At 46.5% G+C, this 22,245-nt stretch overlaps 1 protein-coding gene across 1 annotated transcript in view; it reads right to left on the reverse strand.

Moving 5' to 3' along the window:
• Positions 1–5,707: 5,707 nt before the first annotated feature.
• The window catches only part of iqch (IQ motif containing H), a 109,344-nt gene continuing 92,806 nt past the window's right edge, over positions 5,708–22,245 (reverse strand). The window contains exons 19-23 of the mRNA XM_052481086.1: positions 21,516–21,674; positions 15,594–15,719; positions 15,319–15,380; positions 8,563–8,671; positions 5,708–6,242 (exon numbers count right to left, since the gene is read on the reverse strand). Coding sequence (XP_052337046.1) covers positions 6,126–6,242; positions 8,563–8,671; positions 15,319–15,380; positions 15,594–15,719; positions 21,516–21,674 — 573 coding nt within the window. The 3' untranslated portion in view covers positions 5,708–6,125. The remainder of the gene's footprint in view (positions 6,243–8,562; positions 8,672–15,318; positions 15,381–15,593; positions 15,720–21,515; positions 21,675–22,245) is intronic.

Raw genomic sequence — 22,245 nt, forward strand, 5'->3', positions numbered from 1 at the left:
GAGTCAGAGGGGTCAATGAGTAGAGTTAAGATGCGGTTGGAGGGGAAGAGTTACAGGATGCTACTGTAAATATACTGTTACTGTAGATCAGATTTCTACGTGTTCCTCGCTACAGACAATTAGGCTAATTGACAGACAGTGGGGTGGCAACAGAAAGATGGGTTTTATTGAAGACCGTGGGGAGATTCAATTGCTATTGAGACTTGAGGAGGAAGCTGATATTCGTATGTAATCGCTAACAAACAAAAAAAATGTAGCAGTAAACGACAAAAGGTAACTATAGTTGTATGTGTTTACACGGATCCGAATTAGACTACCTGTGTAAACACAGCCGATGTTAAGGGGGGAGGGGACACACACACACACACGCACACACACACAGACTCATACTAATTCCCAGAGAATGCATTAACAACTGAACCTGTATATCAAATCCAAAGCCCTCAGAATTCTCCAGAGCAGTGTGTGCTAAATGTCCATTGATCCGTCTGTACTGCATGAAATGACTCATTCAGTCTAATTGTTGCTAAAGGAGAGGAGGGGAGGGGGGCAAGGCCAGGGAATGGAGGGCTCTGATGAATGGATTCAGTTAAACACGCCGGAGAAGAGACAGGAGATCAATATGGAAGTTTGTCAAACCTTCTATCAGATGGGAGAGGAGGGCCAACACACACACACACACACACACACACACACACACACACACACACACACACACACACACACACACACACACACACACACACACACACACACACACACACACACACACACACACACACACACACACACACACACAAGTGTTTGAGGAGAGGACTGGAGGGCCCTCAACAGCCATAAACAAAAAGACCACATATTGGTAATTAAAAACCATTTGATCAGAGCTCTCCATTCTCACCAGCTCCTCTGCTCTCTCAATTCAAATCAATTCAAAGGCTTTGTTTGTTGCTGCAAAAACATGTTTATAAAGCAAGTGGAATAGATCATTAGCAAAAGTGAATAAAACAATCAAAACTGAACAGTAAATATTACAAAAGTTTCAAAAGTATAGAGACCTTTTAAAATAAAAAAATCTGGCTATATACCGTTTTATAACGATGTGCAAATAGTTAAAGTACAAAAGCGAAAATATGTTCAATGGTGTTTGTTCTTCAAGGTGAAAATAAATAAACATACATATGGGTTGTATTTACAATGGTGTTTGTTCTTCACTGGTTGACCTTTTCTCGTGGCAACAGATCACACATCTTGCGGCTGTGATGGCACACTGTGGTATTTCACCCAGTAGATATGGGAGTTTTTAAATTCTTTGTGGATCTGTGTAATCTGAGGGAAATATGAGTCTCTAGTATGGTCATACATTTGGCAGGAGGTTAGGAAGTGCAGCTCAGTTTCCACTTCATTTTGTGGGCAGTGTTGCACATAGCCTGTCTTCTCTTGAGAGCCATGTCTGCCTACGGCGGCCTTTCTCAATAGCAAGGCTATGCTCACTGAGTCTGTACATAGTCAAAGATTTCCTTAAGTTTGGGTCAGTCACAGTGGTCAGGTATTCTGCCGCTGTGTACTCTCTGTTTAGGGCCAAATAGCATTCTAGTTTGTTCTGTCTTTTGGTAAATTATTTCCAATGTGTCAAGTAATTCTCTTTTTGTTTTCTCATGATTTGGTTGGGTCTAATTGTGTTGCTGTCCTGGGGCTCTTGGGGTGTCAGTTAGCCTAGTGGTTAAAGCGTTGGACCAGTAACCGAAAGGAATCCCCGAGCTGATAAGGTAAAATAAAATGTACTTAGTTAACTCACTGTTCCTAGGCCCATCATTGAAAATAAGAGTATGTTCTTAATTAACTGACTTGTCTAGTTAAATAAATGTCACGTTCTGACCATCGTTCGTGTGTGTGTTTTCCTTGTTTTAGTGTTGGAAGAAACCGTTACAATAAAGGTTCTGTTTGTGATGAACCAGCTTGGTTAGGGGACTCGTCTCCAGGTTCATCTCTCTAAGATTTGGGAATCACTTCCTTTTAGGTGTTTATAGAATTTAATGGCTCTTTTCTGGATTTTGATAATTAGTGGGTATCGGCCTAATTTTACTCTGCATGCATTATTTGGTGTTCTACGTTGTACACGGAGGATATTTTTGCAGTCTCAATTTGGTGTTTGTCCCATATTGTGAAGTCTTGGTTGGTGAGCGGACTCCAGACCTCACAACCATAAAGGGCAGTGGGCTCTATGACTGATTCAAGTATTTTTAGCCAAATCCTAATTGGAATGTCAAATTTTATGTTCCTTTTGATGGCGTAGAATGCCCTTCTTGTCTTGTCTCTCAGCTCGTTCACAGCTTTATGGAAGTTACCTGTGGCGCTGATGTTTAGGCCGAGGTATGTATAGATTTTTGTGTGTTCAAGGGCAACAGTGTCTAGATGGAATTTGTATTTGTGGTCCTGGCGACTGGATCTTTTGGAACACCATTATTTTGGTCTTACTGAGATTTCAGTGACTACACACTCCTCTCCCCCCGTCCAGCAGTGACTAGACGCTCCTCTCCCCTGTCCTGCAGTGTCGAGATGCTCCTCTCCCCTGTCCTGCAGTGACTAGACGCTCCTCTCCCCTGCAGTGACTAGACGCTCCTCTCCCCTGTCCTGCAGTGTCGAGACGCTCCTCTCCTCTGTCCTGCAGTAACTAGACGCTCCTCTCCCCTGCAGTAACTAGACGCTCCTCTCCCCTGCAGTGACTAGACGCTCCTCTCCCCTGCAGTAACTAGACGCTCCTCTCCCCTGTCCTGCAGTAACTAGACGCTCCTCTCCCCTGCAGTGACTAGACGCTCCTCTCCTCTCCCCTGCAGTAACTAGACGCTCCTCTCCCCTGCAGTGACTAGACGCTCCTCTCCTCTGAGTCGATCGGAGGTGTACCTGAGAATGTATTTCAAGGCCTACCTTCAAACTCAGTGCCTCTTTGCTTGACATCATGGGAAAATCAGCCAAGACCCCGGAAAAAAATTGTAGACCTCCACAAGTCTAGTTCATCCTGGGGAGCAATTTCTAAATGCCTGAAGGTACCACGTTCATCTGTACAAACAAGCAAGTATAAACACCGTGGGACCACACAGCCGTCATACCGCTGAGGAAGGAGAGGCCTTCTGTCTCCTAGAGATGAACGTACTTTGGTGCAAAAATGCAAATCAATCCCAGAACAACAGCAAAGGACCTTGTGAAGATGCTGGAGGAAACAGGTACAAAAGTATCTATATCCACAGTAAAACGAGTCCTATATCGACTTAACCTGAAAGGCCGCTCAGCAAGGAAGAAGCTACTGCTCCAAAACCACCATAAAAAAGCCCAACTATGGTTTGCAACTGCACATGGGGACAAAGATCGTAATTTTTTGAGAAATGTCCTCTGGTCTGTTTGGCCATAATGACAATCGTTATGTTTGGAGGAAAAAGGGGAGACCTGCAAGCTGAAGAACACCATCCCAACCGTGAAGCACGGGGGTGGCAGCATCATGTTGTGGGGTGCTTTGCTGCAGGAGGGACTGGTGCACTTCACAAATTGGATGGCATCACGAGGGAAAAAATTGGTGGATAAATTGAAGCAAAATCTCAAGACATCAGTCAGGAAGTTAAAGCTTGGTCGCAAATGGGTCTTCCAAAAGGACATTGACTTCCAAAATGGCTTAAGGACAACAAAGTCAAGGTATTGGAGTGGCCATCACAAAGCCCTGACTTCAATCATATAGAACATTTGTGGGCAGAACTGAAAAGGTGTGTGCGAGCAAGGAGGCCTACAAACCTGACTCAGTTACACCAGCTCTGTCAGGAGGAATGGGCCAAAATTCACCCAACTTATTGTGGGAAGCTTGTGAAAGGCTACCTGAAACGTTTGACCCAAGTTAAACTATTTAAAGGAAATGCTAGCAAATATTAATTGAGTATGTAAACTTCTGACCCACTGGGAATGTGATGAAAGAAATAAAAGCTGAAATAAAAAATTCTTTCTACTATTATTCTGACATTTCACATTCTTAAAATAAAGTGATGATCCCAAATGACCTAAGACAGAGGATTTTTACTAGGATTAAATGTCAGGAATTGTGAAAAACTGAGTTTAAATGTATTTGGCGAAGGTGTATGTAAACTTCCGACTTCAACTGTATGCTGAGGTCACCAGTCCCCCTTTGGCTTTTTCTCACTGACCTAAATTGGTGACTTTAAATACGCTGAAGAACTTGTCTTTAAAGTCCAGGTTCTGTACTTGATAAAGGGGAAGCAGCCCGTCCTCAGCATCTGGTAGTTGGCTCCCTGTACCGCCCAGTGAAGTTGGACCGTCCAAAACTGGTCGTTGGTTGACGGAGTTGCTGCAGGAAGCAGCCCGTCCTCAGCATCTGGTAGTTGGCTCCCTGTACCGCCCAGTGAAGTTGGACCGTCCAAAACTGGTCGTTGGTTGACGGAGTTGCTGCAGGAAGCAGCCCGTCCTCAGCATCTGGTAGTTGGCTCCCTGTACCGCCCAGTGAAGTTGGACCGTCCAAAACTGGTCGTTGGTTGACGGAGTTGCTGCAGGAAGCAGCCCGTCCTCAGCATCTGGTAGTTGGCTCCCTGTACCGCCCAGTGAAGTTGGACCGTCCAAAACTGGTCGTTGGTTGACGGAGTTGCTGCAGGAAGCTGCCTGTCCTTTCTTCCATTGTGCCTCGGGGCAACAGGGCAACTTTGAGGAAGATGTGGTGTATCGGAAACAGGGAAACTTTGAGGAAGATGTGGTGTATCGGAAACAGGGCAACTTTGAGGAAGATGTGGTGTATCGGAAACAGGGCAACTTTGAGGAAGATGTGGTGTATCGGAAACAGGGCAACTTTGAGGAAGATGTGGTGTATCGGAAACAGGGAAACTTTGAGGAAGATGTGGTGTATCGGAAACAGGGCAACTTTGAGGAAGATGTGGTGTATCGGAAACAGGGCAACTTTGAGGAAGATGTGGTGTATCGGAAACAGGGCAACTTTGAGGAAGATGTGGTGTATCGGAAACAGGGCAACTTTGAGGAAGATGTGGTGTATCGGAAACAGGGCAACTTTGAGGAAGATGTGGTGTATCGGAAACAGGGCAACTTTGAGGAAGATGTGGTGTATCGGAAACAGGGCAACTTTGAGGAAGATGTGGTGTATCGGAAACAGGGCAACTTTGAGGAAGATGTGGTGTATCGGAAACAGGGCAACTTTGAGGAAGATGTGGTGTATACGCCGGCGTACTTCTGTCACGCTATGGATCACAGCTATTAACTAGCTAGCTAGCTTATGGCCGCTGTATAATATTAGGCCCACCAAGCTAGCGCTAGTTAGCAAGCTAGCTTATGGCCGCTGCATAATATTAGGCCCACCAAGCTAGCGCTAGTTAGCAAGCTAGCTTATGGCCGCTGCATAATATTAGGCCCACCAAGCTAGCGCTAGTTAGCAAGCTAGCTTGTCAACACAGGAAAATAAGCCTAACAAGTCTGTGTATTATCGTATTTGGCCAGCGGTCTCCCTGAAGAGAAAGACATCGCTGCTCGATAGAGTCTCGTGTCCGTTCTGTCAAGAGTTTTGGAAACCTTGTGTTTTTTGTCGATCGACTTTCAACTCAAGGTGCTAACCTATCCGGGATCCTCTGAACCCTCAACCTCTAACGCCTCGATCAGACTGCCGTCTTCGTTGTACCGACGCTGCATGATAAATCCTGCAGTCAAACTGTTTTTCACGATGTAATCATGTTTAATGGATAGGGGTTCAACATTCACCTTCTGCTGCTATTTTCTAAGGTCAGTTTTTTGATAAATTACTCTCTACATTAAATGCATATTTGAATCTATAATAAAATTATTTTTAAAATGTTTTTTTAGCTCTAAATACAACTTGTTCCCTGATTGTGTTTAGGTTACAGTTCGAACAATCACACAATAACAGAGTTCACAGTTGTCCAAGGATAGAATAATGTATTTGTCCCTAGTAAGTATGATAAACTCTATGAAATACATATAGAAATAGATAATAGTGTTTGAAACGATCAGTTGGAATAATTGGCATTGATCTGATCAAAACGGTCGCATTTCTTCCGTTAAAGTGACTAAGTCATCCTAGTAGTGTGTGTGTGTGTGTGGGAGGGGGGGGGTCAGTGATCCAGTTTAGTCCGGACAGCGACAGCAGCAGTCTTCTCTTCTTCCTCGGTCACTTGGGCTTTATTCTGGACGGTCATTCCCAAAACCTCTTCTATGTCTCTAATCAGATCCTGCAGGTAAACACAAATGAACAGGCTTTACAGTTCACGAACAAACACGATGTCTATAACTGTACCGCTCACAACTCAGGGGTCAATTCCAGTCAGTTCAGAAAGTAAAGCAACATTCCAATTCCAGTCAGTTCAGAAAGTAAAGCAACATTCCAATTCCAGTCAGTTCAGAAAGTAAAGCAACATTCCAATTCCAGTCAGTTCAGAAAGTAAAGCAACGTTCCAATTCCAGTCAGTTCAGAATGTAAAGCAACGTTCCAATTCCAGTCAGTTCAGAAAGTAAAGCAACGTTCCAATTCCAGTCAGTTCAGAAAGTAAAGCAACGTTCCAATTCCAGTCAGTTCAGAAAGTAAAGCAACGTTCCAATTCCAGTCAGTTCAGAAAGTAAAGCAACATTCCAATTCCAGTCAGTTCAGAAAGTAAAGCAACGTTCCAATTCCAGTCAGTTCAGAAAGTAAAGCAACGTTCCAATTCCAGTCAGTTCAGAAAGTAAAGCAACGTTCCAATTCCAGTCAGTTCAGAAAGTAAAGCAACGTTCCAATTCCAGTCAGTTCAGAAAGTAAAGCAACGTTCCAATTCCAGTCAGTTCAGAAAGTAAAGCAACATTCCAATTCCAGTCAGTTCAGAAAGTAAAGCAACGTTCCAATTCCAGTCAGTTCAGAAAGTAAAGCAACGTTCCAATTCCAGTCAGTTCAGAAAGTAAAGCAACGTTCCAATTCCAGTCAGTTCAGAAAGTAAAGCAACGTTCCAATTCTACATGTTCCTTATTGAAAAGCATTGAATAACTTCTACAGCTCACTTCCTGAGCCGAGCGTAACCAGCTCACTTCCTGAGCCGAGCGTAACCAGCTCACTTCCTGATCCGAGCGTAACCAGCTCACTTCCTGAGCCGAGCGTAACCAGCTCACTTCCTGAGCCGAGCGTAACCAGCTCACTTCCTGAGCCGAGCGTAACCAGCTCACTTCCTGAGCCGAGCGTAACCAGCTCACTTCCTGAGCCGAGCGTAACCAGCTCACTTCCTGAGCCGAGCGTAACCAGCTCACTTCCTGAGCCGAGCGTAACCAGCTCACTTCCTGAGCCGAGCGTAACCAGCTCACTTCCTGAGCCGAGCGTAACCAGCTCACTTCCTGAGCCGAGCGTAACCAGCTCACTTCCTGAGCCGAGCGTAACCAGCTCACTTCCTGAGCCGAGCGTAACCAGCTCACTTCCTGAGCCGAGCGTAACCAGCTCACTTCCTGAACCGAGCGTAACCAGCTCACTTCCTGAGCCGAGCGTAACCAGCTCACTTCCTGAACCGAGCGCGTAACCAGCTCACTTCCTGAGCCGAGCGTAACCAGCTCACTTCCTGAACCGAGCGTAACCAGCTCACTTCCTGAGCCGAGCGTAACCAGCTCACTTCCTGAGCCGAGCGTAACCAGCTCACTTCCTGAGCCGAGCGTAACTAGCTCACTTCCTGAGCCGAGCGTAACCAGCTCACTTCCTGAGCCGAGCGTAACCAGCTCACTTCCTGAGCCGAGCGTAACCAGCTCACTTCCTGAGCCGAGCGTAACCAGCTCACTTCCTGAGCCGAGCGTAACCAGCTCACTTCCTGAGCCGAGCGTAACCAGCTCACTTCCTGAGCCGAGCGTAACTAGCTCACTTCCTGAGCCGAGCGTAACCAGCTCACTTCCTGAGCCGAGCGTAACCAGCTCACTTCCTGAGCCGAGCGTAACCAGCTCACTTCCTTAGCCGAGCGTAACCAGCTCACTTCCTTAGCCGAGCGTAACCAGCTCACTTCCTGAGCCGAGCGTAACCAGCTCACTTCCTTAGCCGAGCGTAACCAGCTCACTTCCTGAGCCGAGCGTAACCAGCTCACTTCCTGAGCCGAGCGTAACCAGCTCACTTCCTGAGCCGAGCGTAACCAGCTCACTTCCTGAGCCGAGCGTAACCAGCTCACTTCCTGAGCCGAGCGTAACCAGCTCACTTCCTGAGCCGAGCGTAACCAGCTCACTTCCTGAGCCGAGCGTAACCAGCTAGCTCTAGACTCCCTCTCTTGTGGATTATATAGGCAGGGACAGCTGATGTCCCAATGCCCTCCCTGTTTGAAACATTCTCAGGTCAGACATTTCCATAGGAAATTGGCTTGCTTGCATGTTTGAAATAAATTAATAAATTGTTCATCAACTCACAATACGCCGCTAATATCACACGTCGGCTGTAACTTATCTGTGAGGTTGTTACAGCTAGAAGCATTTCGCTACACTCGCATTAACATCTGCTAACCATGTGTATGTGACAAATACAATTCGATTTGATTTGATTTAGCTCATTTAACAGTGTACCTTAAAGTTAGTCTCTCCCTGCATGTTGGGAGCTGATATCTCCTGATGGATGACGGACAGGTTACGAGCGAAGGTCATCAGGGCTCCCTGGAGGTCGTCACCGACGGTTCTGTTAACGACACAATGGACAAAACCCACTAACGATCGCCAGCGCGGACAATCACACCAATCACCGCGTTCGGCTTGTCGTTTTCAAGTTGTATTAGTCGTATGTATGTTGGGATACACATGGTAGACACTGTGTTTTCAAGTTGTATTAGTCGTATGTATGTTGGGATACACATGGTAGACACTGTGTTTTCAAGTTGTATTAGTCGTATGTATGTTGGGATACACATGGTAGACACTGTGTTTTCAAGTTGTATTAGTCGTATGTATGTTGGGATACACATGGTAGACACTGTGTTTTCAAGTTGTATTAGTCGTATGTATGTTGGGATACACATGGTAGACACTGTGTTTTCAAGTTGTATTAGTCGTATGTATGTTGGGATACACATGGTAGACGCTGTGTTTTCAAGTTGTATTAGTCGTATGTATGTTGGGATACACATGGTAGACACTGTGTTTTCAAGTTGTATTAGTCGTATGTATGTTGGGATACACATGGTAGACGCTGTGTTTTCAAGTTGTATTAGTCGTATGTATGTTGGGATACACATGGTAGACGCTGTGTTTTCAAGTTGTATTAGTCGTATGTATGTTGGGATACACATGGTAGACGCTGTGTTTTCAAGTTGTATTAGTCGTATGTATGTTGGGATACACATGGTAGACGCTGTGTTTTCAAGTTGTATTAGTCGTATGTATGTTGGGATACACATGGTAGACACTGTGTTTTCAAGTTGTATTAGTTGTATGTATGTTGGGATACACATGGTAGATACTGTCCAACGAAATGCTTAGCGGCAGGTTCCTTCTGGACAATACAACAACAATAAGAACTAATATAAGAAAAGATTTCCTTCTGGACAATACAACAACAATAAGAACTAATATAAGAAAAGATTACCAACGTAAAGTAAACGTCTCAGCAGAATCTAATAAACATTTTTTATCAGCAGTATAATACAGGAAGACACAATCTATTTACATTTTGGTTTTGGGGAAGGAGGGATTGGGAGGGGGTAAGTATTATTGACTGTATGTTTTGTTTATTCCATGTGTATCTCTGTGTTGTTGTTTGTGTCGCACTGCTGTGCTTTATCTTGGCCAGGTCGCAGTTGTAAATGAGAACTTGTTCTCAACTGGCCTACCTGGTTAAATAAAGGTGTTCTCAACTGGCCTACCTGGTTAAATAAAGGTGTTCTCAACTGGTCTACCTGGTTAAATAAAGGTGTTCTCAACTGGCCTACCTGGTTAAATAAAGGTGTTCTCAACTGGCCTACCTGGTTAAATAAAGGTGTTCTCAACTGGCCTACCTGGTTAAATAAAGGTGTTCTCAACTGGCCTACCTGGTTAAATAAAGGTGTTCTCAACTGGCCTACCTGGTTAAATAAAGGTGTTCTCAACTGGCCTACCTGGTTAAATAAAGGTGTTCTCAACTGGCCTACCTGGTTAAATAAAGGTGTTCTCAACTGGCCTACCTGGTTAAATAAAGGTGTTCTCAACTGGCCTACCTGGTTAAATAAAGGTGTTCTCAACTGGCCTACCTGGTTAAATAAAGGTGTTCTCAACTGGCCTACCTGGTTAAATAAAGGTGTTCTCAACTGGCCACCTGGTTAAATAAAGGTGTTCTCAACTAGCCTACCTGGTTAAATAAAGGTGTTCTCAACTGGCCTACCTGGTTAAATAAAGGTGTTCTCAACTGGCCACCTGGTTAAATAAAGGTGTTCTCAACTGGCCTACCTGGTTAAATAAAGGTGTTCTCAACTGGCCTACCTGGTTAAATAAAGGTGTTCTCAACTGGCCTACCTGGTTAAATAAAGGTGTTCTCAACTGGCCTACCTGGTTAAATAAAGGTGTTCTCAACTGGCCAGTTATAATATATAATAATATATGCCATTTAGCAGACGCTTTTATCCAAAGCGACTTACAGTCATGTGTGCATACATTCTACGTATGGGTGGTCCCGGGAATCGAACCCACTACCCTGGCGTTACAAGCGCCATGTTTTACCAACTGAGCTACAGAAGGACCACAGTTATAAAAGTAACTCACAGTTTGCTGCACACACAAAACAAATGATAGCCAGGAGGGTATTCTCTGCTGTTATCAAGAGGAGCTTGATTCTGCAAGAAGCTAACCACTAAGATAGAAAGATAACTAGCTACTGAGTTAGCTAACCAAATGTACAACTGCATATAGCACATTTTAGACCATTAAATGATAAGATATCGTATCTAGCGGGCAAATATTTAGTTGTGAATTCCATACTGTCGCTATACTCCAAAAGTGTTCTTTGGCTGTACCTGTAGGAGAACCGTTTTTAATTTTTATTTATTTATTTATTTATTTATTGAATATCCGAAAAATACAATATACTTGGCAGTGACGCCGCTCAACAACGACACCACACCAGTCATCCAACAACTACACCACACCAGTCATCCAACAACTACACCACACCAGTCATCCAACAACTACACCACACCAGTCATCCAACAACTACACCACACCAGTCATCCAACAACTACACCACACCAGTCATCCAACAACTACACCACACCAGTCATCCAACAACTACACCACACCAGTCATCCAACAACTACACCACACCAGTCATCTAACAACTACATCACACCAGTCATCCAACAACTACACCACACCAGTCATCTAACAACTACATCACACCAGTCATCCAACAACTACATCACACCAGTCATCCAACAACTACACCACACCAGTCATTCAACAACTACACCACACCAGTCATCCAACAACTACATCACACCAGTCATCCAACAACTACATCACACCAGTCATCCAACAACTACATCACACCAGTCATCCAACAACTACATCACACCAGTCATCCAACAACTACACCACACCAGTCATCCAACAACTACATCACACCAGTCATCCAACAACTACATCACACCAGTCATCCAACAACTACATCACACCAGTCATCCAACAACTACACCACACCAGTCATCCAACAACTACATCACACCAGTCATCCAACAACTACATCACACCAGTCATCCAACAACTACACCACACCAGTCATCCAACAACTACATCACACCAGTCATCCAACAACTACATCACACCAGTCATCCAACAACTACATCACACCAGTCATCCAACAACTACACCACACCAGTCATCCAACAACTACATCACACCAGTCATCCAACAACTACATCACACCAGTCATCCAACAACTACATCACACCAGTCATCCAACAACTACATCACACCAGTCATCCAACAACTACACCACACCAGTCATCCAACAACTACATCACACCAGTCATCCAACAACTACATCACACCAGTCATCCAACAACTACATCACACCAGTCATCCAACAACTACATCACACCAGTCATCCAACAACTACATCACACCAGTCATCCAACAACTACATCACACCAGTCATCCAACAACTACACCACACCAGTCATCCAACAACTACATCACACCAGTCATCCAACAACTACACCACACCAGTCATCCAACAACTACACCACACCAGTCATCCAACAACTACATCACACCAGTCATCCAACAACTACATCACACCAGTCATCCAACAACTACACCACACCAGTCATCCAACAACTACACCACACCAGTCATCCAACAACTACACCACACCAGTCATCCAACTACACCACACCAGTCATCCAACAACTACACCACACCAGTCATCCAACAACTACACCACACCAGTCATCCAACAACTACACCACACCAGTCATCCAACAACTACACCACACCAGTCATCCAACAACTACACCACACCAGTCATCCAACTACACCACACCAGTCATCCAACAACTACATCACACCAGTCATCCAACTACTACATCACACCAGTCATCCAACAACTACACCACACCAGTCATCCAACTACATCACACCAGTCATCCAACTACACCACACCAGTCATCCAACAACTACACCACACCAGTCATCCAACAACTACACCACACCAGTCATCCAACAACTACACCACACCAGTCATCCAACAACTACATCACACCAGTCATCCAACAACTACACCACACCAGTCATCCAACAACTACACCACACCAGTCATCCAACAACTACATCACACCAGTCATCCAACAACTACATCACACCAGTCATCCAACAACTACACCACACCAGTCATCCAACAACTACACCACACCAGTCATCCAACAACTACACCACACCAGTCATCTAACAACTACACCACACCAGTCATCCAACAACTACACCACACCAGTCATCTAACAACTACACCACACCAGTCATCCAACAACTACACCACACCAGTCATCCAACAACTACACCACACCAGTCATCCAACAACTACATCACACCAGTCATCCAACAAATACATCACACCAGTCATCCAACAACTACACCACACCAGTCATCTAACAACTACATCACACCAGTCATCCAACAACTACATCACACCAGTCATCCAACAACTACATCACACCAGTCATCCAACAACTACATCACACCAGTCATCCAACAACTACACCACACCAGTCATCTAACAACTACATCACACCAGTCATCCAACAACTACATCACACCAGTCATCTAACAACTACATCACACCAGTCATCTAACAACTACATCACACCAGTCATCCAACAACTACATCACACCAGTCATCCAACAACTACATCACACCAGTCCTCCAACAGATTCCCATTCAGAGCGACACACAGAAGCATCCAGGGTCCATCCAGGGTCTTGCTCAAGGGCACGTTGACTGATCTCCCACCAGGCCAAAAACGTGAACCCGAACCCCCAAGATCCCCCACAGTTCCCCAATACCCTCAACCATTCGAGACCCTCCCAAATGTGAAAAATACAATGAATTATATTCCCCACCCCCAAGAACCCCCAATGCACCAACAACCAAGAGAATGAACCCCACCCCCAAGAACCCCAATGTACTAACAACCAAGAGAATGAACCCCACCCCAATGCACCAACAACCAAGAGAATGAACCCCCAATGCATCAACAACCAAGAGAATGAACCCCACCCCCAAGAACCCCCAATGCACCAACAACCAAGAGAATGAACCCCACCCCCAAGAACCCCCAATGTACCAACAACCAAGAGAATGAACCCCACCCCCAAGAACCCCCAATGCACCAAGAACCAAGAGAATGAACCCCACCCCCAAGAACCCCCAATGCACCAACAACCAAGAGAATGAACCCCACCCCCAAGAACCCCCAATGTACCAACAACCAAGAGAATGAACCCCACCCCCAACAACCCCCAATGCACCAACAACCAAGAGAATGAACCCCCAATGCACCAACAACCAAGAGAATGAACCCCCAATGTACCAACAACCAAGAGAATGAACCCCCACCTCCAACAACCCCCAATGCACCAACAACCAAGAGAATGAACCCCCAATGCACCAACAACCAAGAGAATGAATCCCCCAATGTACCAACAACCAAGAGAATGAACCCCCACCTCCAACAACCCCCAATGCACCAACAACCAAGAGAATGAACCCCCAATGCACCAACAACCAAGAGAATGAACCCCCAATGTACCAACAACCAAGAGAATGAACCCCCAATGCACCAACAACCAAGAGAATGAACCCCCAATGCACCAACAACCAAGAGAATGAACCCCCAATGCACCAACAACCAAGAGAATGAACCCCCAATGCACCAACAACCAAGAGAATGAACCCCCAATGTACCAACAACCAAGAGAATGAACCCCACCCCCAACAACCCCCAATGCACCAACAACCAAGAGAATGAACCCCCAATGCACCAACAACCAAGAGAATGAACCCCCAATGTACCAACAACCAAGAGAATGAACCCCCACCTCCAACAACCCCCAATGCACCAACAACCAAGAGAATGAACCCCCAATGCACCAACAACCAAGAGAAGGAACCCCCAATGCACCAACAACCAAGAGAATGAACCCCCAATGCACCAACAACCAAGAGAATGAACCCTACCGCCAACAACCAAGAGAATGAATGGTTTGGGTTCAAGTCCACTCCAGGGACGTTTTGTAGACCAAGTCCATCCCTGCCTACAGTCATCAGCTACTGTCGGGTCGTCAGCGGTGTGTGTGTGTGTGTGTGTGTGTGTGTGTGTGTGTGTGTGTGTGTGTGTGTGTGTGTGTGTGTGTGTGTGTGTGTGTGTGTGTGTGCGCGTGCGTGTGCGTGCGTGTGTGCGCGCGTGCGTGCGTGCGTGTGTCGCGCGCGTGCGTGCGTGCGTGTGTGTGTAGTAGCTAAATGAGCTACTTCAGCTGAGTTGATCCCCAGTCGTTGGGGAGAGATGTGGTGTACAGACAAAGAGTTCATCAGCAGTAGCGTGTAAGCCCCAGGATTGGTGTGATTAGATTACAGTATCCTCAATAACCCATTCCATACAAACTGCTGAGGATTTGCCATTAACTAAACCAAAAGGGACATGCTAATCCTTTGAAGGAATGTCTTCAGCACTCTCCTGTTCAGTTAAAACTCTCTGTTCTCTCTCATTCATTTTAACAGAACAGGTTCAAGTGAACCCAAAAGGCCTTGTGTGTGTGTTCTGTGTGTGTTCTGTGTGTGTTTAGTGTGTTCATATGAAAGATACTCACACCATCCCCAGACTGTATCGCTCACAGCTGTCGTGGAGAACAAAGACCGTGCCTTGTTTTTCCTACAACACAGACGATAATACACTGTGTTTATTTTAACAAACATGCTTCTACACCTGCATTGCTTGCTGTTTTGAGGGGGTTTTTAGGCTGGGTTTCTGTACAGCACTTTGTGACATCAGCTGATGTAAGAAGGGCTTTATAAATACATGTGATTTGACATATTCATTTTTCTAACCTATCAGTGACAGGGTAGGACAGAGACGAGGCCGTACCTTGATGTCGAAGCCGATGCCTTGAGCCTTGCACATCTGGAAGAAGACACTATAGTGCACCATGGACAGGTTGGTGTGGAGCAGCCGGCTCCCCAGGACAGCATAGCGACTGGCCACCGCTGGGAGCTGGAGAGAGAACCATTACCACGACTAGTGCTACTGTACCATTATCACAATTAGTAACAAAGAAATGAAGATGAAGCCACAGACACAGAAGATGTAAAGAGATAGCAACATTTAAAAGGGAAATGACCTGCATGGAAAAAGGTTTAGAAGAGAGTGAAAGAGATGAAGTCAGAGAGACCGAATGTGGAAGAGGTAAACAGGAAGTATATATCCTGGTGATTGTGGAAGAGGTAAACAGGAAGTATATAGCCTGGTGATTGTGGAAGAGATGAAGTCAGAGAGAACGAATGCGGAAGAGGCAAACAGGAAGTATATATCCTGGTGATTGTGGAAGAGGCAAACAGGAAGTATATATCCTGGTGATTGTGGAAGAGGTAAACAGGAAGTATATATCCTGGTGATTGTGGAAGAGGTAAACAGGAAGTATATATCCTGGTGATTGTGGAAGAGGTAAACAGGAAGTATATATCCTGGTGATTGTGGAAGAGGTAAACAGGAAGTATATATCCTGGTGATTGTGGAAGAGGTAAACAGGAAGTATATAGCCTGGTGATTGTGGAAGAGGTAAACAGGAAGTATATATCCTGGTGATTGTGGAAGAGGTAAACAGGAAGTATATATCCTGGTGATTGTGGAAGAGGTAAACAGGAAGTATATATCCTGGTGATTGTGGAAGAGGTAAACAGGAAGTATATAGCCTGGTGATTGTGGAAGAGGTAAACAGGAAGTATATAGCCTGGTGATTGTGGAAGAGGTAAACAGGAAGTATATATCCTGGTGATTGTGGAAGAGGTAAACAGGAAGTATATAGCCTGGTGATTGTGGAAGAGGTAAACAGGAAGTATATAGCCTGGTGATTGTGGAAGAGGTAAACAGGAAGTATTTCGCCTGGTGATTGTGGAAGAGGTAAACAGGAAGCATATAGCCTGGTGATTATGGAAGAGGTAAACAGGAAGTATATAGCCTGGTGATTGTGGAAGAGGTAAACAGGAAGTATATAGCCTGGTGATTGTGGAAGAGGTAAACAGGAAGCATATAGCCTGGTGATTATGGAAGAGGTAAACAGGAAGTATATAGCCTAGTGGGCAGATGCTGTATTATTGCATTATAACTCCTATTTGGTTATACAGGTCCACTTCGGCCACGAAAAACGGTCCAACTAGCAACTGCAGCTAGTCTGTAACTCCTCCAGTGTATGTTGATGTGACGTAGCTAGCTTGTTAGCTAAGCTAGCAACTGTAGCTAGTCTGTAACTCCTCCAGTATGTATTGATGTGACGTAGCTAGCTTGTTAGCTAAGCTAGCAACTGTAGCTAGTCTGTAACTTCTCCAGTGTATGTTGATGTGACGTAGCTAGCTTGTTAGCTAAGCTGGCAACTGTAGCTAGTCTGTAACTCCTCCAGTATGTGTTGATGTGGCATAGCTAGTTTGTTAGCTAAGTTAGCCACTGCAGCTAGTCTGTAACTCCTCCAGTATGTGTTGATGTGACGTAGCTAGCTTGTTAGCTAAGCTAGCAACTGTAGCTTGTCTGTAACTCCTCCAGTATGTGTTAATGACCCTATTGGCCGGGGGGCTAGCATAATGTGACCCTATTGGCCGGATGGGTGGCATAATATTGAACCTATTGGCTGGAGTGTGTGTGGCATAATATTGAACCTATTGGCCGGGTGGGTGTGGCATAATGTTGAACCTATTGGCCAGGGGTGTGTGTGGCATAATGTTGACCCTATTGGCATAATGTTGATTTTATTGGCCAGGGGTGTGTGGGGCATAATGTTGAACCTATTGGCCAGGGGTGTGTGTGGCATAAAGTTGAACCTATTGGCCGGGTGGGTGTGGCATAATGTTGAACCTATTGGCCAGGGGTGTGTGTGGCATAATGTTGAACCTATTGGCCGGGTGGGTGTGGCATAATGTTGACCCTATTGGCCAGGGGGGGTGGCGTAATGTTGACCCTATTGGCCGGGGGTGGGGTGTGTGTGGCATATCACCTCATTATTATGGGGCATAATGTTGAATTCCATTCTGGGTTAGAGTTTAATTGTCATGGAGCATTGTGGTGCCAGTGTGCATGGAGTAGAAGTCGCTGTTAAGTTCCTACACATGTCCTTAGGGTCGTACAGTGTTGAGGTCGGGGAGTATACTGTGTGATTTGTAATAACGGTGTTTGGGGAGTATGTGTGATTAGCGAACGTGATGAGCGCTGGGCAGCAGGGGGCACACGTGGGTTAACTGTTGGGCCTTCCATAATTAATTGGAGGGGGGGGAACAAATGAATGTGTTTGAAACGACATGCCAGGTCACTGACACATGATGCCAGATACCAGATACAGTTGATAGCATCATGACTCCAATAGTCTTTAAGTTTACGTTTGGGATAGAAAACATCATTAGAATAGTGGGGCAATTGTATAGAAATAAAATGACTAAAAATGCCAAAGCCTCTAAGACCATGGCAATTTGTCTGAATTTATCATTCCAGTTCTATGTCATTATATTTGTATGGTGAAACACACAATAGTACAATACTTATATCCAGAAACATAAGTAGAATTCAGAGGCAGCAGGACTAAAATTACGCAGAAGAGAGGCAGCAGGACTAAAATTACGCAGAAGAGAGGCAGCAGGACTAAACGCCCCTGTCTGCTTCAGAGATCCAGCTTCAGGACTAAAACCCCCTGTCTGCTTCAGAGACCCAGCTTCAGGACTAAAAGCCCCTGTCTGCTTCAGAGACCCAGCTTCAGGACTAAAACCCCCTGTCTGCTTCAGAGACCCGGCTTCAGGACTAAAACCCCCTGTCTGCTTCAGAGACCCGGCTTCAGGACTAAACACCCCCTGTCTGCTTCAGAGACCCAGCTTCAGGACTAAAAGCCCCTGTCTGCTTCAGAGACCTGGCTTCAGGACTAAAAGCCCCTGTCTGCTTCAGGGACCCAGCTTCAGGACTAAAACCCCCCTGTCTGCTTCAGAGATCCAGCTTCAGGACTAAACGCCCTGTCTGCTTCAGAGACCCAGCTTCAGGACTAAAAGCCCCTGTCTGCTTCAGAGACCCAGCTTCAGGACTAAAAGCCCCTGTCTGCTTCAGAGACCCAGCTTCAGGACTAAACGCCCCCTGTCTGCTTCAGAGACCCAGCTTCAGGACTAAAACCCCATGTCTGCTTCAGAGACCCAGCTTCAGGACTAAACCCCCTGTCTGCTTCAGAGACCCAGCTTCAGGACTAAAAGCCCCTGTCTGCTTCAGAGACCCAGCTTCAGGACTAAAACCCCCCTGTCTGCTTCAGAGACCCAGCAGCAGGACTAAACCCCCCCTGTCTGCTTCAGAGACCCAGCTTCTGCCCATAACTCATTGTGATGGCCGTGTGCTTCCATTTGTCAGAGCCAGTCTCCTCACACAACAATAAAAGTATGTCTGCCCAGCAGGGATTTAATTGTGTTTGTAATATCCAGTGGTCTCTAATGATAGGCCAGTTCTAAAGACATTATCACGCAGCAGAGAGCAGGGTCGGAGACATATTGTTGTGGTACTGGTGCATCGAGAGATCACACACACACGCACGCGTACGCACTCACGCACGCACACACACGCGCAAACACACACACACACACACACACACACCTGAATGTAAATGGATGTTTGATGAAATAAGACCAGTGGCAGACTAACAAGCCTAGACTCCTGTGTGTCTCTCCTAATAAAAGGAGTGTATTGTTTAGAGGCCTGGCTGGCTGATGAGCGTCAAGCTGATCTAATGCGGCGCTCTGTTCAGGCACGCGCAAACAAACACACACACACACCACAGCTTGCATAATGAACACTATCTATGCATTATTAATGGCTTCATTATCCAGGCTCATCAGTCAAAATGATAATGGATTAATTTAGCAGCTAAGCACCAGTTGGGTACAGGCCAGAGCAGGGAGGACGTAATTACAGTATTTAGTTGTATTTAAATAAATAAACACGGATCAATGTGGGTGGATCTTATTGTGACACACTGAGACAATATTCAATGATAGATTTCGGCAATAAGGCCTGAGGGGTGTGATGGTGGTGGAGGTGGTGGAGGAAGAGGAGGAGGAAGTGGAGGATGTAGAGGAAGAGGATGTAGAGGAGGACCTGGAGGTAGTGGAGGAAGAAGAGGAGGAGGTGGAGGATGTGGAGGAGGAGGAGAAGGATGTGGAGGAGGTGGAGGTAGTGGAGGAAGAGGAGGAGGATGTGGAGGTGGTGGAGGAGGATGTGGAGGATGTGGAGGTGGTGGAGGAAGAGGAGGAGGATGTGGAGGTGGTGGAGGATGTGGAGGTGGTGGAGGAGGATGTGGAGGATGTGGAGGTGGTGGAGGAAGTGGTGGAGGATGTGGAGGTGGTGGAGGATGTGGAGGTGGTGGAGGAGGATGTGGAGGTGGTGGAGGATATGGAGGTGGTGGAGGAGGATGTGGAGGAGGATGTGGAGGTGGTGGTGGATGTGGAGGTGGTGGAGGAGGATGTGGAGTGGGTGGAGGATGTGGAGGAGGATGTGGAGGTGGTGGAGGATGTGAAGGAGGATGTGGTGGAGGATGTGGAGGATGTGGAGGTGGTTGAGGATGTGGAGGTAGTGGAGGATGTGGAGGTGGTAGAGGAGGAGGTGGTGGTGGTGGTGGAGGATGTGGAGGTGGTGGAGGAGGTGGAGGAGGATGTGGAGGTGGTGGAGGAGGATGTGGAGGTGTTGGAGGAGGATGTGGAGGTGGTGGAGGAGGATGTGGAGGTGGTGGAGGATGTGGAGGTGGTGGAGGAGGTGGAGGTGGTGGAGGAGGTGGAGGAGAATGTGGAGGTGTTGGAGGAGGATGTGGAGGTGGTGGAGGATGTGAAGGAGGATGTGGAGGTGGTGGAGGATGTGGAGGTGGTGGTGGATGTGGAGGTGGTGGAGGAGGTGGAGGAGAATGTGGAGGTGTTGGAGGAGGATGTGGAGGTGGTGGTGGATGTGGAGGTGGTGGAGGAGGTGGAGGTGGTGGAGGATGTGGAGGTGGTGGTGGATGTGGAGGTGGTGGAGGAGGTGGAGGAGAATGTGGAGGTGTTGGTGGAGGATGTGGAGGTGGTGGAGGATGTGGAGGTGGTGGAGGAGGTGGAGGAGAATGTGGAGGTGTTGGAGGAGGATGTGGAGGTGGTGGAGGATGTGAAGGAGGATGTGGAGGTGGTGGAGGAGGATGTGGAGGTGGTGGAGGATGTGGAGGTGGTGGTGGATGTGGAGGTGGTGGAGGATGTGGAGGTGGTGGAGGAGGATGTGGAGGTGGTGGAGGAGGATGTGGAGGTGGTGGAGGAGGATGTGGATGTGGTGGAGGAGGATGTGGAGGTGGTGGTGGATGTGGAGGTGGTGGAGGAGGATGTGGAGGTGGTGGAGGAGGATGTGGAGTGGGTAGAGGATGTGGAGGATGTGGAGGTGGTGGAGGATGTGGAGGAGGATGTGGACGTGGTGGAGGAGGAGGTGGTGGAGGATGTGGAGGTGACGGAGGATGTGGAGGTGGTGGAGGAGGAGGAGGAGGTGGTGGAGGATGTGGAGGTGATGGAGGATGTGGAGGTGGTGGAAGTGGAGGTGGTGGAGGATGTGGAGGTGATGGAGGACGTAGAGATGATGGTGGTGAGAAGCAGGTTGTTGGTGGTAGGGGTGGTGAGAAGCAGGTTGTTGGTGGTAGGAGGGTGGGGGGTGGGGGTCAGAAACAGGTTGGTGGGGGTCATAGGGACATTCTACAGGAAGAAACAGGACTCTAAAACATATTGTAAAATCTGTTTGAGGATAACAGAGATGAGAAACTAAAGGAACGCCTACAGCAGTTTCTATGGATCCTTTCTGTCGTAGGAAGGGCTTGGTGAGGGGGACCTCCAGACGACTGGTCCGACAGTCCAGGCTTCCCCCCGTCATCATGAGCATCAGCTGGGTCATGGCCAACTGGTTACTATAGCTCAGGTCCAGGTCCACTGCCCACACCTAAAGAGAACAATAGCTGTTGTCACACCCACATCACAGCACCACTTAGATACTAAGTCAATGAACTGACATGGAAAGAACTAAAATTACTTTTTCTTATCCTAACATCTTTTAATAGTGGCAATGTTTAGTTTCTATCAGGACTGATGGTGTGTTTCAGGACTGATGGTGTGTTTCAGGACTGATGGTGTGTTTCTATCAGGACTGATGGTGTGTTTCTATCAGGACTGATGGTGTGTTTCAGGACTGATGGTGTGTTTCTATCAGGACTGATGGTGTGTTTCAGGACTGATGGTGTGTTTCAGGACTGATGGTGTGTTTCTATCAGGACTGATGGTGTGTTTCAGGACTGATGGTGTGTTTCAGGACTGATGGTGTGTTTCTATCAGGACTGATGGTGTGTTTCTATCAGGACTGATGGTGTGTTTCTATCAGGACTGATGGTGTGTTTCAGGACTGATGGTGTGTTTCAGGACTGATGGTGTGTTTCTATCAGGACTGATGGTGTGTTTCTTTCAGGACTGATGGTGTGTTTCAGGACTGATGGTGTGTTTCAGGACTGATGGTGTGT

This window comes from Oncorhynchus keta, chromosome 26 (genome assembly GCF_023373465.1).
Source record: "Oncorhynchus keta strain PuntledgeMale-10-30-2019 chromosome 26, Oket_V2, whole genome shotgun sequence".
Lineage (NCBI taxonomy): Eukaryota > Metazoa > Chordata > Actinopteri > Salmoniformes > Salmonidae > Oncorhynchus > Oncorhynchus keta.